The 17278-nt window shown below is 38.8% G+C and overlaps 2 protein-coding genes across 2 annotated transcripts; one reads left to right on the plus strand and one right to left on the minus strand.

Annotated features, from left to right (window-relative positions):
* The first annotated feature begins 105 nt into the window (after positions 1-105).
* On the plus strand, positions 106-6403 carry LOC133830119 (protein PLASTID TRANSCRIPTIONALLY ACTIVE 10). Its single transcript, XM_062260038.1, has 12 exons — positions 106-905; positions 1229-1288; positions 1381-1410; positions 1891-1964; positions 2613-2694; positions 2854-2927; positions 3141-3207; positions 3795-3887; positions 4297-4473; positions 4559-4609; positions 5152-5303; positions 5712-6403. Exons 1-12 carry the CDS (start codon positions 156-158, stop codon positions 6145-6147), a joined length of 2046 nt encoding a protein of 681 aa, XP_062116022.1. The 5' UTR covers positions 106-155; the 3' UTR covers positions 6148-6403.
* A 47-nt stretch (positions 6404-6450) lies between these two features.
* On the minus strand, positions 6451-9765 carry LOC133830120 (3-oxoacyl-[acyl-carrier-protein] reductase 4-like). Its single transcript, XM_062260039.1, has 11 exons — positions 9406-9765; positions 9174-9319; positions 8439-8492; positions 8114-8194; positions 7976-8021; positions 7801-7895; positions 7652-7684; positions 7170-7304; positions 6960-7053; positions 6780-6862; positions 6451-6681 (listed from the first exon to the last, which is right to left on the minus strand). Exons 1-11 carry the CDS (start codon positions 9560-9562, stop codon positions 6649-6651), a joined length of 957 nt encoding a protein of 318 aa, XP_062116023.1. The 5' UTR covers positions 9563-9765; the 3' UTR covers positions 6451-6648.
* Positions 9766-17278: the final 7513 nt, after the last annotated feature.

Raw genomic sequence — 17278 nt, forward strand, 5'->3', positions numbered from 1 at the left:
CATTAAAATGAGAAATAGACGACATGTCGTTTCTTAAAAACGACATTAGAAAAAAAGTGAGTTGGAAAAAAAAAGTTTATCCACTCTTCTGCTAATTGAACGAGGCACTTCACTCTCTTACTCTGTTAAGCTCCATCGTCTCTGCATTCACAGCAATGCAAATCCTCCAAATCCCTCCTCATCATATCTTCTTCTCCTTCCCTAAAACCCTAAACCCTTCTACCAAAACCCATTATCACCACCATCATCTCCCATGGCGTCCTCTCCTTCCTCAGACCACACCACTGCGGGCCAGCTTCAGGGCCAACTGCCTCCCCTCCGACGAGTTCCCCGTCGACGAGTCATTTATGCAGAGTTTCGCCCCCAGAGACGATGAAACAGAGGAAGAAGCCAGAATTCGCAACTGGGTCGAGCGCGGTTGGGCCCCATGGGAAGAAGTCCTCTCCCCTGAAGCTGATTTTGCTCGTAAGAGCTTGAACGAGGGAGAGGAGGTTCCACTCCAATCACCTGATTCCATTGAAGCTTTCAAGATGTTGAGGCCCAGGTACCGGAAGAAGAAAATGGAGGAAATAGGTCTAACGGAGGAGGACTATTACATGAAGCAGATTGAGTCTAAGTTTGAGGTGCCGGAGCCACTAAGTACTACATGGGCGGGACCATTGGTTGTGAGAATGATGCCGCCGAGGGATTGGCCTCCGAGGGGTTGGGAGGTTGATAAGAAGGAGCTGGAGTTTATAAGAGAAGCTCATAAGTTGCAGGCGGTTAGGGTGAACGTCGAGGGATTGGAGAAGAAGGTCAAAGTTGAGACGGATGATATGTGTTTGGATAGGTACAAGGTGTTCTTGAAGCAGTATAAGGAGTGGGTTGATGCTAACAAGGATAGATTGGAAGAAGAGTCTTACAAGGTTTTTATCATTATACACACACTTGGCTGATTAAAATTTAAAGCTTTCTTTGATATTGTATAAATTGTTGTCTCTTTTAGTTGTATATATGATTGATTAAAGCGTTTTGTCATTAATTAACTCTGTTGCTGTCTATTTGCATTTTCATTTTGTATATTTGGAGGTTTGATGAAAGCAAGTGTGGTTTGCTAGGTTGCTATTAAGTTTTTAACACTTATGTGGTTCATTTTGATCGTTAATCTAGAAATGTGGTTGAAAAAGCTAATGAGTTTGTTATCTTAAGCTGCTGAATGTTTTCATGAACTCTTGTTTTGATCTTACAGCATGACCAAGATTACTACCCTGGTAGGAGGAAAAGAGGAAAAGATTACAAAGAGGGCATGGTAGGATGGTTTAGGATCTTAAACTCTCTTATATTTTAATCTGAATTCATTGAAGCAAAGTTGATAACGCTGATTTCATTTTTTTTCTGCAGTATGAGCTTCCCTTTTATTATCCTGGACAAGTAAGTTAGCTGTCTATTTTTGTATAAGCTATTTTTTGTTTTGGAGATTGTTCATTTGAAACTTAACCAGGAATTTGATGCTTGAGCTCATATGAAATTCTCACTTGGTTCATAGTCTAAAATGTATATGTTTCCGCCATGATAGATGTACTTGCTTTGTCGTGGTTTTAGTTACTTGCAACTCTTGAGTTGGTACTCAAGGATAAGCCTTAAAGCTTTTGTCTCTAGTACAACAGGCTGCATAAATTTGATGCTGTTTAGTTGGGAGTTGTACCTATAAGTCTCACACCAGTAACGGTAGTTCACAATGAATCTGAAACAAAGACCTGAATTATTTTCCTTGCACCCCATTCATGAATGTAGGCTAAATTTTGTTTATTAATTTTTTTACACGTTCCCGGCATCTTTGAATGTCATTTTTCTTACGATCTGTATTGCATAAAAACTTATGATATGAAATATTTTTTTCCTATTTTGCAGATTTGTGAAGGAAAAGTGACTACTTTGCACCTTTATCAAGGAGCTTTTGTTGACATTGGTGGTGTTCATGATGGGTAATTATCATTTCTTTGTTAACGTTCTATTCTGTTGTAAGGTTCTTGCTCTGCACAATTTTTAAATCTATTTCTTAGGGTTTTAGGTTGTTGATTAATTTTTGGAAAAAAATGCAAGTCCTTGATGGTTTCTTTTTATTTCCGTAATTAACTGACCTGTTTTGATAGTTCAAAACAACTTGATATAAATACAGTAAAAGTGTGGGAAATGAGGAAAGAAAAATTGCAACTTGTGGAACCGGTCATGATTAGGCCAAAATTGTGACATGAATCAGTCTTATAGGGAAACCCTCATGTTTAAGATGAACCTGGATAAACATTTCTTGTTGTTTGAGCGTTAGTCTTTAAGTAATACACCATTGCTTAAAATTACAATGGCTGAGCTAAGAGCCTGGAATGGTCTACAATGATTCTCCCAATACCAATTTAGTTTTTCTATATGCTATAAAATGCTTTGTTGGAAATAATATTTGGAAGTTTATACCTTTTTTTCCTCCTTCTAAATCATATCTTATGTGTGTTGTTGTGTGTGCACTCATATGGATTTCAATTATATTTACAATGTAAACATCTGAATCAACTGAACTGACATCACTTTATTGTAGTGTAAGGTTTTCTGCTAAATTCATGTGTATTATTGTGTTCCAGGTGGGTCCCGATAAAAGGTAATGACTGGTACTGGATTCGCCATCACATACAAGTTGGAATGCCTGTCCTTGTTGAAATTCTGGTGAGTATATGCTTTGAGCACTATATTTTTTTGTGTATAGATTTTCCTTGCATTATTGTCATTGAGGGAATTCTTGAGTACTTCCATCCATTCTAATTAAATTTACTGTTACATATAACTAATGCGTTGACCATTTCATTCCTGTTAATATTTTTGCAGGCAAAGAGAGATCCTTACCGCTTTCGATTTCCTATTGAAATGCGATTTGTCCATCCTAACATAGACCACCTGATGTATGCCCTTCTATAATTTGACTGTTGTTCACTTAATATTCTCTATTGTTGTACTACTGCAGTTAAATTCTGTGCCATCTCTTGATTAGACTTGTCATTCTATTTACAATCGTAACTTCTTGTCTGCTTCTTGATTCTGTGATCAGTTGGTGATTATATCCAAAGTTGCTGACTTTAAATTCTTGATTTTTCATATTGGATCCATATTTCCAGCTTTAACAGATTTGAGTTTGCACCAATATTCCATCGAGACGAAGATACAAATCCAGATGAATTACGGGTCTGTCTAATTGCCCACTTAGTTATAATGTCGAGCACGCCTATCTCTTATCTTAACAGAGTGACTTGATCTTGATTTCTTGTGTTAATGAAAATAATATTGCATTGTTGATAACTTAGTTGTGCTACCTTCAAGATGAATGGGTGTGGGTGTATTTTTCTCTAATTTAAAAAAAAAAATTCTTTGCATTGTGATTTTTGAATCCTAGTTTATATACTTACGCACCCAACCACTTGGGCTACACCTCAAGTGGCATATGTAAATGAATTATAATAATTAAACTGTTGGTTTTATCAATAAATGATTTCATCAACCAGTTCACTTTTGTACACAGGCCTCTTATGCTGCATTCTAGTAGGCCATGGTGCAAGCTTATTGTTCGTTTGGTTGCATACCAACTATTCAATCTTCAAATTTTTCTGAAACTTGTTTATCAAAGAATATCATCTATCAGTCCTTTTTAAGACTGTTAATTTGGTGTATGGTTCAGTGAAACATGTATGACGATTGGAAATTCAAAGCATTTTAATTTTATTTATTAATGGTTAGTGTGATTTTGCCTTTGATTTGCCTTTTCATTTTTACAGCGTGATGCTGAAAGGCCTCCTATTCCCCGGAAAATGCCTGGAGACAAACCAGAAGAGGAACCTTTATTGTCAAATCACCCTTATGTTGAAAAGGTTTGAAAAATGTTGGCAGATTATATTTTATTCTTTATAAATTGTGAACTTTGACCTGCACTTTTTCTAGATACAATACATATGCATAGAGGTGTTGCATTTTGTGTCACTTACATACCAATGCTTTCATATCATTAAGCTGCTTGTTTAAGTAAATAGTTGTCAATATGGCTGCTTCATCTTACCCAATTTAAGAGGACCAAAATACTTTGATATCATAACTAGTGTCTGTTTCTACATGCGTAAAATTGTGTAATGGTATCTAATTCGTAGGATTATTTTATCAGCGATGAATTACATTGAGTAGTTTTTTAAGCAAGTACGAGTGTATGCCTCCACATACTATATAGACAGTATATGACCAGTGTCATTGTTAATATTATTAAATGGAAGTTTTGTTGTTATGCAGTTGTGGCAGATACATATTGCTGAGCAGATGATTTTGGATGATCTGGAGGCTAATCCTGACAAATACAAAGGCAAAAAGTTGTCAGAGTTGAGTGACGATGAAGATTTTAATGAAGAAAACAGTGTTGAACATACCAAAGTCCGTTATAAGAAAACATTAGTTCCGAAAGTGACTCTGGTGAGCACTACTTCTATTCATGTAGAACATTGTATTGACCCATGCTCTGTGATATTTATTAGCTGTTCTTGATATTTGTTGGCAGAAAACAAGCATTAAGGAACTTGACTTAGAGGCTGCTTTTGCTGAGCGTCAGGTTAGCTTCTATCCTGATTTCAGGATATATATTATTTACCCTCTAGTGATGAGTACAAAGTCTGTCTTTATAGACATGTACATATATGCTAAATGACAATGTTTTAGGTGAACTAGGTTGAAGACAGTTTTACTTGGTTCTCTAAGTCCAAAATGTATATTTCTGTAGATGCCTAATTTATCAGTGTTACCTGAGACAATTGTTGATAGAGTATGCAAGATTAAGTATGGAAGTTTAGTTGTTGAGATAATCAAAACATTATGCTGTTTGATGCAGTCTTCTTCATCATCTTCTTAATTGAATCCCTTCACAATTTTTACTTCTACATTTTTTCACCATCAATACAACAAATTCTTTAAATAAGATTTTGTTAATGTGCACTTGAAAAATTAATATTAAAAGAAAATAAAAAAAATTATCCACGGTGTGTGGTTTTACTAAGTATGAGAGGACTTCTGTTGATCTATATTGATAGGGATTGTATAAGCAGGTTTTCCAAGTTATCTTTTAATAGGGTGTATATAATATATATTGCCATACAGCTTCGCAACAAGCAAAAGAAGGAAGCAGAAGAAGGAGGAGAGGAATACAAAGTAACCAATATGAGACGAAATGATGAGATGGATGAGTATGACTTGCTGCATTGGCGTCGATCATTCGAGGAACGAGAAGCGTTGATCAGAGATATGAGCTGGTAATTCCTCTTCGTGTTATGTTCCACTTTATGGAAGAGTTATGTGCATTCTTTCTTAGCAATAATTCCTTTTGCTGTCATATAATTAGATTTCTTTTTTCATTCTATGAAATCAAGGATAAATGGCCTCTAAATGCATTGAACTGACATAGCAAGCTTTTCAATTGAGGAAGTAAGAATGGTTATGGTATTAAGTTTTCTTTTCACAGGGTGTATATATTTCCAAGCTTTTGTTCACGTTTCACTCGGTATTTTGCCTTTCTAGCCTTTTACGATATTAAGAACAGAGATAGATTTCTTTGTTAATGGTCTTGCTAGTTGCTTCCAATACGAATTTTTTGAGAAAATAAGGATGTTGTTTAGTTTATAGGACTTACAATTTACTAAAACTTGATCGCTTTGTTTCAGCCGTCGAGCTCTTGGATTACCACTAGAAGAGCCAGGAAGGTATGTCGAAGCTAGTTACTTTGGGAAGGATCAATATGACCCGGACAGTGCTCTGTATCGCTACGACTACTGGGGAGAGCCAAAGAATTCAGAGAAGAGTAAGCAAGAGCGGATGACAGATGCCCACAACAAATCTATTGTTGGCAAAGGCAATGTGTGGTACGAAATGTCATACGATGAGTGCATCAAACAAAAGATGGAAAGAGAAGCTAAAGGAATAAAGCCGCGAGTAGTTGATGACGAAGATTCAGATGGAAGTCAAGATGACGATGATGAGGAAGACGATGATTTTGATTTCAGCATTCTGAGCGAGTACAGCCTTGAGATGGCAAACCAGCCTCATGTTAATGGAACTGAATCTTCTAGGATTTCAGAAGAGGGTATGTTTGAGGATTGAGACCATTGTGATAATGATGCCACATTAGCTCTAGGGAAAGAATTTGGTATTAATTTGTAAAGTAGTCAGTTAGATAGATGAGAGAAGGCTTACATGCGGCAAAATCCTTATTTTGTTGATGAAAAGAATGCAGTCTTTTTTTTGGAGACGCAATTCCGGATGTATAACTTAAAATTTACTTCACTCCCTATAAGACTGAAAAGCAAAGATTACAGGGAAATAAAGTTTACTCAGTAAAGGCTTTTCTTTTTTTTTCCCTTTTGTATTTGATGTTTCCATAGAATATTTGCCTTAAAACCCATATCAGTTCAATCACATTAGATTACTTGAAACTGCAAAATAAAGCATACAAAAATCACCTCAAATAAGAACAATTATTCTTATGTAATTTCCGCCAGAAACAACCTATTATGTGGGACAAAAAATGAAACTACACGAAAAACCTATTATGTGGGAGACTTGTTCTAAAGTTGAAGCAGGCAAGAGTGCTGGTCTCGGGCTTTACATCACCATTCCGCCGTCAATTGTAAAGACCTAAAATGAAAGAGCACAAATACATATCACCTTTTCAATACATTCTACTTTTCTTTTTGGCTACAACTCTTTTGGAGATTGCAAGTAAAGGATAGTACCTGTCCAGTAATATAACTAGCCGCCGAATTAAGTGCCAAGAATTCTACCAGTCCAGCTACTTCCTCGGGTTGACCATATCGCCCTGGGAGAGTGGTTAAAGGCTTAATAGTATCGTATTTCAACTGCAGATACACTTCAGTGGTATAATTATTAAACATCCAGATATTTATTTAGCTCACCTAAGGGGATGGTGTCCAAGATCTTCTTTTCTATGTCTTCTCCAAGTTTTGCAGTCATATCGGATGCAATGAAACCAGGAGCCACAGCATTGACCTATGAAAAAGAAGGGTTCTATAGTTGCTTGAGGCATATCATAATCTAGAACAATTTATGGAATAGAATTGATGGTACCTTGCGGTACATTTTGTAATATGATCCTAGACACTTACATTAATGTTCCTGCTTGCATATTCTTTTGCAACAGACTTTGTAAAACCAATTACACCAGCTTTTGCAGCACTGTAGTTCGCCTGGCCGGCATTTCCTACCAGACCAACAACAGATGCTATATTCACTATTCTCCCCTGCAAAAGAAAAAAAAATGAACGAAGGGAATGCACAAAAAAGTTAAAAAATAAAAGCACAAAATCCATGACTAATCATTCTAAGACTAGAAATTCATTGTCTCATCTTTCCGTCGGTTGCAGAGAATAAGATATAAAACTTAGTGACAACATTATGAGGTGCCAAATTGTTATTAAAAAGAAAAGTTATATGTTGGTGAACTTCCAAGTGTGTACATACAATTAAGCTGAGAATTTATTATGCCTAGAAATGACAAAGTTATAGGATTTCTTGTTCCGAATTTGTGGCAAAATATTCTGCTTAAAAAATCTTCAGTGGCAGAAGATAAATTTCAGTTGCGGCTTACCTTTCTCTTTTTCATCATTATTTTAGCCGCAGCCTGTTTTAAGAGAAGAAATTAGAAAGAATAAACATCAATGTCACACATCTGAACACTTAATCTCAAAAAATAAAATAAAGAAAGAATGTACTTAATAATAAAAAATTGCTGCACACCTGAGTGCAAAGAAAGACACCAGTAAGATTTAAATCAATAACATCTTGCCATTGGGGTTTCTTCATTCTCATCAATAATCCATCCCTCGTTATTCCTACAAAATGACTTACACAGAAAGTCAGATGAAAACAAAAAACAAAACAAAAAGTCGATAGAAGAGTGATAAATGCAAACCTGCATTATTGATCAAGACATCAACTGTTCCCCATGCATCAACTGCCTGTAAACATTAAAGTGAGGGTGAGACTACCAGCTGATATATATATATATATATTTTTCCTTTTGAGGTAAAGTCAAAGAAGGTTTACTTACAGTTTTGATCATTAACTCTACATCTTCTTCTTTTGAGACGTCACCACCAAAAGTAAGAGCTTGACCACCATGTGCCTCAATCTAGAAAAAAACACATTATCTCACATTATCAACGTTCTCCAAGAGCATTCATTTATGGATACATATTTCAGCATTAAAAGACTAAAAAAAGTGGGAATAAAAAAGGAGGGACATATGGCGTGCAGAAATTATAAAATGACTTCACCATCAGAAATGAAAAGAAAAGAACAAACTAATGGAAAAAAAATAAAAAATTGTCAGGACTCAGTACTACAATCAAAGGTCAAAATGACATTAAACACACCTCCTTGGAAACTTCTTCAGCCTCCTTTGAAGATCTCGCATAATTTACAAGTACCTGTAACAGTAATTGAAGTCTATAATCACTAACTTAAGAGTAAAGCAGAAAATGCTCCATTACAAAATAGGCAAAGATTAGAAGCATGCAGTAGAAAATTTACATGGTATCTATGATGCCCCTATATCGTATAAGGAAGTTTCAAAAATGTCTTTACACAATAGATAAGGGAATTCTGAATTCCCCTCACTCATGAACCACCAAGGAACATTTGAAATCCTATTAGATACGAAACGGAGGCACATAACTTAATCCATGATGAAAAATATTGTAGTCTAAGGAAATTCTTGGAGACACTTGATAAGAAGTCTTGACGATGTTATTTGCGAAACCTTTATCATCCAATGAACATTTTAAAAAAAAAAAAATGTATTCAACATGCCAATTTTAAATGTAAACACTTGAATATGAATGAATGGTAATCTATTTCAATTCCCATAATGGCGCATTGCGATAGTGAAGTGGCTAAAGAATAATCAGAATATAACCCATTTGAAGTGGAAGAAATTAAAGCCAATAAGCCATCACTAATGGTTATTTATAGTTACTCTGAAGATTGGGTGCACAACTATTCATTTTACAGATCTAAACGAGACCAAATTTAAAACTAACAGAATAGACATTTAAAAAAATAAGTTAATAATAAAGAGAGAAACTGAGAAAGAGATAATGATCAGAGACCTTACAACCAGATTTCCCCAAGGCCAGAGCAATTGCCCTACCAATCCCTCTCGAAGCCCCAGTGACCACAACCACAGGGCCCTCCAAATTCTTAGCCACAGTAGCAGCATTAGATTGTTCAACGGCTGCAACCTGAGCCCTGATACCTGAGAAAAGAAAAGCCGATTTCAATCAAGTAAAACCCAATTTAGATTGAAAAGAGGTACTCGGAGGAGAAGCATGTAGGTTTTACCAGAGGATGAAAATGAGGATGAAGGTGTGCGTTGAAAAGACAGACCAGGACGAAGCTGAGTCGATCGAAGGCCGCCGAGGAGAGGAGAAGACCGGCGGAATTGGCCGGAAAGTTTAGCCGGAGCTCCGACGGCGTTGAAGGCAATAGTGGCAGCCATTGAGAATCTGTGAGAGAAATGGGGAAGTAAAGTCGCCAGAAGAGAGAGAGAGAGTGTGTGGAATTGGTAATGGAGGGACGACCTAAAGAGAGCGAGTGAGAGAGTACAGTAATGGCGGGCGAAGATTACTACTGCTCCTAGCTACTGTTGTTTAAGGATCTCATTTCATTCTCATCAACCATGTATTAATGTGTTGCTTCAAAAGTATTAGATGGTCTTGTTAAAAAAAAAAACAGTATTAGATGGTCCTAGATGTTATTTTATTCAAATTTTCTTTTTTAAGAAATCTTTTAAAATTAATAATAAAAAACAGAAGAAAATAAAATTTTTTTTTTTTTTGGCTCGGGGAGGCGATTTCGAACTTGGTACATTCTTTCTTGAGAGATGTAATATTATTGTGACCACAATATAGATTGGATTTTACATGTAAATTTCTAAATATGTTGAGTTGAATTTACCAACTAATACAATTTAGAAATGCTAAAACTTCACCTAAAAAATCTAAAAACTCAATGATAAAATATTAATTTTTATAACAACTAATATGATTTGAAAAAGTTCAAGATACTCATCAAAGTTTTTGTAAAAAAGTTTTCTCTCTAGGTTCTTCTCAACGCCAACAGAGGCCTTTGGCTTTTTTCTCTGTTTTTCTCTCCTGGCCAGGATGTGCCACTAGTTCTAGCTGGGAGAGGATTGTGTTCCCTCTCGTTAGTGGGTTAGTGGGGATGTCTGGGCTAGTTTTCTTCTCCTCAGAATGGTGGTCGAAGATGGAGGAAATTTTTCTTCCGATGGGGCTGTTGGTGCATGGGGGTCCTTACATTGGTGGATTCTGAGGGTGCAGCGGGAACTCTTGCTTTCTGAGGGCTTCGGTGGGGCAGAGGCTCCTTTGGTGGGTGGCTTCCCTTAATCCGAGGGTTTGGTGTGTTCCCTCTCGATAGGTGCTCGATACTATGTAGAAGACAGTTAAGTTGTGAGCTCAATATTGCTCGATAATGGCTCGATGATAGATCGATAGGTATAGAATTGATAGGAACTCGATTTGGGTTCAATTGGACCCTAGACTATTTGGTTTAGTAGTTTCTTGATATGTGCTTGATGGGAGCTCGATAGGGGCTCGATAATATGCAGATAGTGTAGGTTCTGTTAAGTTCTTGATGTTGCTCTTATGGCTCGATATATATGGTGCTCGATTAATGCTCGATAGGGGCTCGATGAAATGTTTGGTTAGGGTTATGTTCGGTTTAAAAACTTGTTGCTCGATATAGGATCGATAGAAGCTTGATAGAGCTCGATGTAGGTTCGATTACAGCTCGATAGAGCTTGATAGATTTCCTTTTAAAACCTGAAGAAAAAAAAATTACTATTTTTTTTAACAATTTTTTTTTGTTTTTTTTCATCACAGGTTCCATTGTTTACGTTTTTGTATCTTACAATGGTGTTTGGGAAATAGAAGAGAGGAAGTGGATTTAAGGATGCTCAATGCATAGTGATACCGATGGAGAATGACGTAACATACTTGCAACTTCTTGACATATTTCACAAGGAACTTCGTGTTGATAAAAAGATGTATGAGTTGAAATTTGAGGTTCTTTACACATGCAGCGACCAACCGTTTACACCTGTTCATGTTGAAAGTGATCTTAGTGTCCGTGCATTCTTAGGAGTAACAACGAAAGAAAGGATTGCCTTGTGTGTCACTCCTATTAAGAAGATTGTAATTTCAAATCCATATTCTACTCCCGGTCTCAGTGTTAATAAAGTTCGTAGTGAGGTGGGCACTTTTGTTCTAAAAAGAGATCTTGTGGGTGTGCATGTGGGTACTGTTGGTGTTGATCCTGTGGGTACTGTTGGACCTAAGGGAGATCCTATGGGAGGTCCTATTGGTGATTTGAAGGACAACCAGCATGAATACGACCCCTATGTGAATGACGATCCAGTAGCTGAATTTAAAGAGAGGTCGGGTATGATTCAGAGGTATATTATAGTGCAATGGTGTCAATTGACAAGTCTGATGATTTACATGTCAAACAAGAACAAGGACAGGCAATATGTCTTGCACAGGCGAACCTACCAAGTTAAGGACTCTGGACACCTGGGACCAGCTCTAGTCATCCTTGTGGAACAAAAGGGAACATTCCAATATTTTCAACAGAAGATCACAGAAGAGGAAGTGCTCTTATGTTTACAAAAGACGATATTATGGTCTCTGCTCGATCACATACCTCTTATTCCGGTGCATCGTTGGGAGAAATACACCATGGGAAGACTTTTGAGAACAAGATGGATTTGAAAACCAAAGTGACTCTCTTCACAATGAAGAATAATTTTGAGGTTGTGGTGAAGAAACCTGGTACTGATATGTGGTATATCACCTGCAAGGATCCTGACTGTGGTTGGAGATTAAGAGGGAAAAAAGAAGCGCGATCTTCCATGTTTGAAATCATTGTTTACAATAGTGTACATACATGCTCACTAGAAATGCGACAGAAAGACCACCATCAAGCAGCACCTTGGGTCATTGGGCACCTTATCAAGAACAAATATGCTACTAATGGCACTAGCAACATGGAAAACAACATAAAGGAGGGTATGAAGAAATCTTTTGGGATCGATATGAGTTATATGAAGGCATGGAGATGCAGAGAGAAGACACTCGGTTATGTCAGGGGCACACCTAAAGAATCCTACTCCAAGTTACCTTCTTACTTGCACATGCTGCAGCAAAAGAATCTAGGTACAATAACAGATTTTGTCGGCGGTTTGTTGAGGGGTTCTCCAGGATAGCTACACCGTTGACAAAATTGACGAAGAAGAAGACAAAGTATGCGTAATGCCCCGAATTTCCTAATAAGGTTTAGGACCTTGATTAGGATGATTAGGAGGCTGGGAGGGCCATAATTGCTTTATTGTATTATTTAATGATAATTGCATGTTTATGTGTATTAAATATGCATGTGAACCCATTTGTGATGAATTGGGTGATTTTCATATTTTGGCCATTTCGGGCATTTTTGGCATATATGTGAAATGGGCGTGGAGCTTTGTTATTATTTGGTTATACCAGGGTTACCCAGCACAAGACGATCCTAGGAGGTAAGCTAGTGGGAAAGTCACAACGGGATTTAAGCTTGACTTGGAATAAGTCAAGGGGTATTTAGAGCATTACCGGGTTATTGGGTAATGGGAATTAATATTTGGTGATAAATTGGGAGTTAGTAAGATCAGGGGGAAATTCAAGAGGTTTTGACTATTTTGTCCCCGGGGGTGTTTTCGGGACATCGAGCATTAGGATTTGGTTGAGGCTACTTAAGCTTGAAGTAACCTTTTAAAAGAATAAAAAGAACGTTCTGTACGTTCTCTCTCCCTCTAAGTTCCACTTTCGTCTCCCGATCGCATTTTCGAAGGAAACTTGAGTTCTAGGACTCGGATTCAAGCAAGGATCGAGGCATAGAGATCCTAGGAAAGATTAGAAGCTTATTAGACGGAGGATTTAGTTGGAAACAACTCAATTGGAGGTAATTCAAGTTTTAAGTTCTAAGTTTTTAAGCTTGAATTGGATTTTGTGTTTTGATGTGTTTTTGGGTGATTTGAGACTTGGTTTTTATGGGTTTTGGATCATGGGGATATTTGGGAACTTTGATTTTTGAGTTTGGAGATGTTTGGATATGTTTATGAAAGGATTTTAGATGAAGAAATGAAGGATTTTTGGCTGGGTTCGAGGTTGAGCCGTGGCTCTGTTCTTGCGCGCTGCGGCTCAAGCTTGAAGAAGCTGCTGGTTTGGTGCTGATGGGCTATTAGAGCTGCGGCTCTATGGGGTAGAGCTGAGGCTCTAATTGCTGTCAAAGAGGATTTTTGGGCCTGACTTGAGTGGGGTTGCGGCTCTAATGGTTGGGGCCGCGGCTCAAAAGAGGAAAAGTGACCAAAATGGGGTTTTAGTCATGGGAACTCAAACCTTAGGCCTCGGGATCATTCCTACTACCCGGATTGGTGGCGTTTGATGTCTCGGAGGCTAGGTCTTGGTTCCGGGATTGGTTTTAGAACTTGAACTCATTGGATCACCATTTGTGGTTGTGACTAGGTTATCACTAGAGGCTTGGAGTAAGGATCGTGCTTATGGCTCGTTTACTGGTAATCTGTGCTTGGACCAAAGGTAAGAAAACTGCACCCTGTGTATATATGACATGCATGGCTATCCTTGATGCATGTTGGTTGATTATTAAATATGACGTGCATGGCTATTCTTGATGCATGTTGGTTGACTATTGAATGTGACATGCATGGCTATTATTGGTGCATGTTGGATTGTTGAATATAATGCATATGATGCATGAGAAACATGTGATTAGGAAATGCTTGAGTACTGAGTATGATATTGTTCAGAGCTTGTGCGTGTGTGTTTATGCATGATCTTAATTGTACTAGTACTTGTTTAGTGAGCATGCTGAATACTTTGTTTATGGATATTGAACATGTGATATATGTTTGGTGGCATGGCTTACTTGTGTATGGCACTGACTAGTCAGGGACACTGACCTAAAGGTCAGAAATGGCAGAGCGTTATGAATGCCGGGCCAAATGAAGATTAGATCTAATCGATATCAACATTGAATGGCTCTATGGCATTAATGCTGGACCGACCCTAAAGTCGATGAACTTATAAGCGCTTGCCTGGTCTAAGACCAGATGTTCAGAGCCAGGGCATGTGGCCCCGGTGACTGTTTGTCACATGGCTAGGGGACGCTGTCCCATAGTTACGACTCTAGAGTTGGGAGGAAGGTTATGTTGGTGACCAATCACCATGCACCTATCCTGTTGAAGCTAGTGAGATGCTCACTCATTTGTTAAGCCCTGGTGACCCTATCGTCACATGGCTAAAGGGTGCTGTCCCCAGGTTATGACTCCATGGTCATGAGGAAGGTTATGTTGGTGACCATTCACCATGCACCTATCCTGATCGAACTTATGAAAGGACAACCTATCAGTTAAGCCCTAGTGACCCTATCGGCACATGGCTAAAGGGTGTTGACCCCACGTTTGTGATTTTTGTGATAGTCACCTATTTGCTTGGACTGTTGGTCCTGAACAATTAATACAATTACTGTTGATATTATATCATGTTTATTGTGTTTTCTTGCTGGGCTTCGGCTCACGGGTGCTATGTGGTGCAGGTAAAGGCAAAAGGAAGCTGGACCATCCTTGAGTTGGAAAGCTTAGGTGATGACGTGTACATATGCAGCTGCTCGTCCGCCACGGCCGAGGTTTAAAGTGGAACTAGGCTTAAACCCTGTTTTGTCGCATATAACGGCCTGTTGTAAATATTTTCTTGTAGTGGACTCTAAAATCATACTTTTGGGATCCCAGTATATATGTTAAACGTTCTAATGAAACGTTACATCTTATCCAAAAAATTTAATCCCTAAACCGCTAATCATACTTAGTTACATGATTTTGGTCAAACAACTCATTTAGCGAGTTTAACACTATTTACAAGGCACACCGTAACGGTCCCTGGAGTTGGGGCGTTACAGTATGCTTGGACAGACAGATGTGAGAACAATTTTAAAGAATTGAAGCGGCGACTGATCATCGCGCCGGTGTTGAGTTTGCCGATAGATAATGAGAAATTTGTGGTTTACTATGATGCTTCCAGACAGGGTTTAGGGTGTGTGATGATACAAGCTGGTAAGGTGATAGCCTTTACATCGAGACAGTTGAAGGAGTATGAGCAGAGATATCCCACGCATGATCTAGAGTTGGCAGCGGTGGTATTCGCGCTTAAGATTTGGAGACATTATTTATATGGTGAGAAGTGCGAGATATACACCGACCATAAAAGTTTGAAGTACTTCTTTACTCAGAAGGAACTGAATATGCGCCAGAGACGATGGCTGGAGTTGGTTAAGGATTATGATTGTGATATCCTATACCATCCTGGGAAGGCTAATGTAGTGGCTGATGCATTGAGTCGGAAAGGCCCAGGACAGTTGTTCAGTTCAAGACAAATATCTGATCAGCTAGCAGAGGAGATGACCCGAGCAGGTATAGAGTTGGTGATTGGTCAGTTAGCCAACATCACTCTTCAGTCTACACTCCTTGAGAAGATCAAGGAGGCGCAGGGGAAAGATTCCCAGTTGAGAGGTCACAGGGAGAACGTCTTAGTCGGGGTGGCTAAGGACTTCTCAATCTCGGAGATGGGGTTATTGAAGTACAAGGGTCGAATCTGTGTTCCGATGGATTTTGCTATCCGGCGGGAGATCTTAGACGAATCACATACCACTCCCTACTCCTTATATCCAGGTACGATGAAGATGTACCAAGATCTGAGAGCTTTGTATTGGTGGTCGGGCATGAAGAGGGATGTGGTGGATTATGTGGCCAAGTGCTTAACGTGTCAGTAGGTCAAAGCTGAACATCAAAGGCCAGCTGGGTTGCTGTAGCCTTTAGGGATTCCAGAGTGGAAGTGGGAGGATATTGCCATGGACTTTGTGGTTGGCTTGCGGAAGACCGTGGGACAACATGACTTGGTGTGGGTGATTGTGGATATGTATACCAAGTCCACCCACTTTCTACCAGTTAGGACAACTTATACTGTGGAGCAGTATGCCGAGTTATATGTGAAGGAAATTGTTCAACTTCATGGGGCTCTGAGGCCGATAGTATCCGACAGAGACCCCACCTTCACCTCCAAGTTTCGAGAGAGTCTACAGAAGGATATGGGAACGCAGTTACGGTTTAGTACCGCTTATCATCCTCAGACAGATGGACAATCTGAAAGGACGATTCAGATACTAGAAGACATGTTACGAGCCTGTGTGCTAGATTTTGGGGGATCTTGGAGTAAGTATCTTCCTTTGATTGAGTTTTCGTACAACAAAAGTTATCAGGTGACTATCGGAGTGGCTCCATATGAGATGCTTTATGGAAGGAAGTGCAGATCACCTATCTATTGGGATGAGGCGGGTGAGAGGAATTATTTGGGTCCTGAGATGGTCCAGAGGACGAATGAGGCGATAGAAAAGATTAGAGCTCGAATGCTCGCCTCCCAGAGTCGCCAGAAGAGCTACTCGGACTTGAAACGCAGGAGCGTAGAATTTTAAGTCAGTGACCATGTGTTCCTTAGGGTTTCACCTTTGAGAGGAGTGAAACGGTTTGGTGTTCAGGGCAAGCTGAGCTCTAGGTTTGTGGGCCCCTTCGAGGTTTTGGAGCGGGTTGGGGAGGTAGCTTACAGATTGGCAATGCCTCCAGCCTTATCAGGGGTTCATGACGTATTTCACGTATCCATGCTCCAGAAGTATGTATCAGATTCTTCACATGTGTTGAGTTATGAGAATTTGGAGCTGGACCAGGATTTATCTTATGAGGAGAAGCCGATTCAGATTCTTGACCAGAAGGATAAAGTTTTGCGGAGCAAGACCATCGCCTTGGTGAAAGTGATGTGGAGGAACATCAAAGTTGAGGAGGCGACATGGGAACTTGAATCAGATATGCGGGAGTGGTATCCCAAGTTGTTCAGGTAATTTCGGGGATGAAATCTCTGTAAGGAGGGGATAGTTGTAATGACCCAAATTTTCTAATAAGGCTTGGGGCCTTGATTAGCGTGCCTGTGGGGAAATAATTGTTATATTGTATTAATATGTGAACTAAATGAATATGTGATTAGAAGTGCATGTTTAGGTGATTAAATATGCATGTGGGCCCCATCTGGCTGTTAGTGGC

The sequence above is a fragment of the Humulus lupulus genome, chromosome 4 (assembly GCF_963169125.1).
Source record: "Humulus lupulus chromosome 4, drHumLupu1.1, whole genome shotgun sequence".
Taxonomy (NCBI): domain Eukaryota; kingdom Viridiplantae; phylum Streptophyta; class Magnoliopsida; order Rosales; family Cannabaceae; genus Humulus; species Humulus lupulus.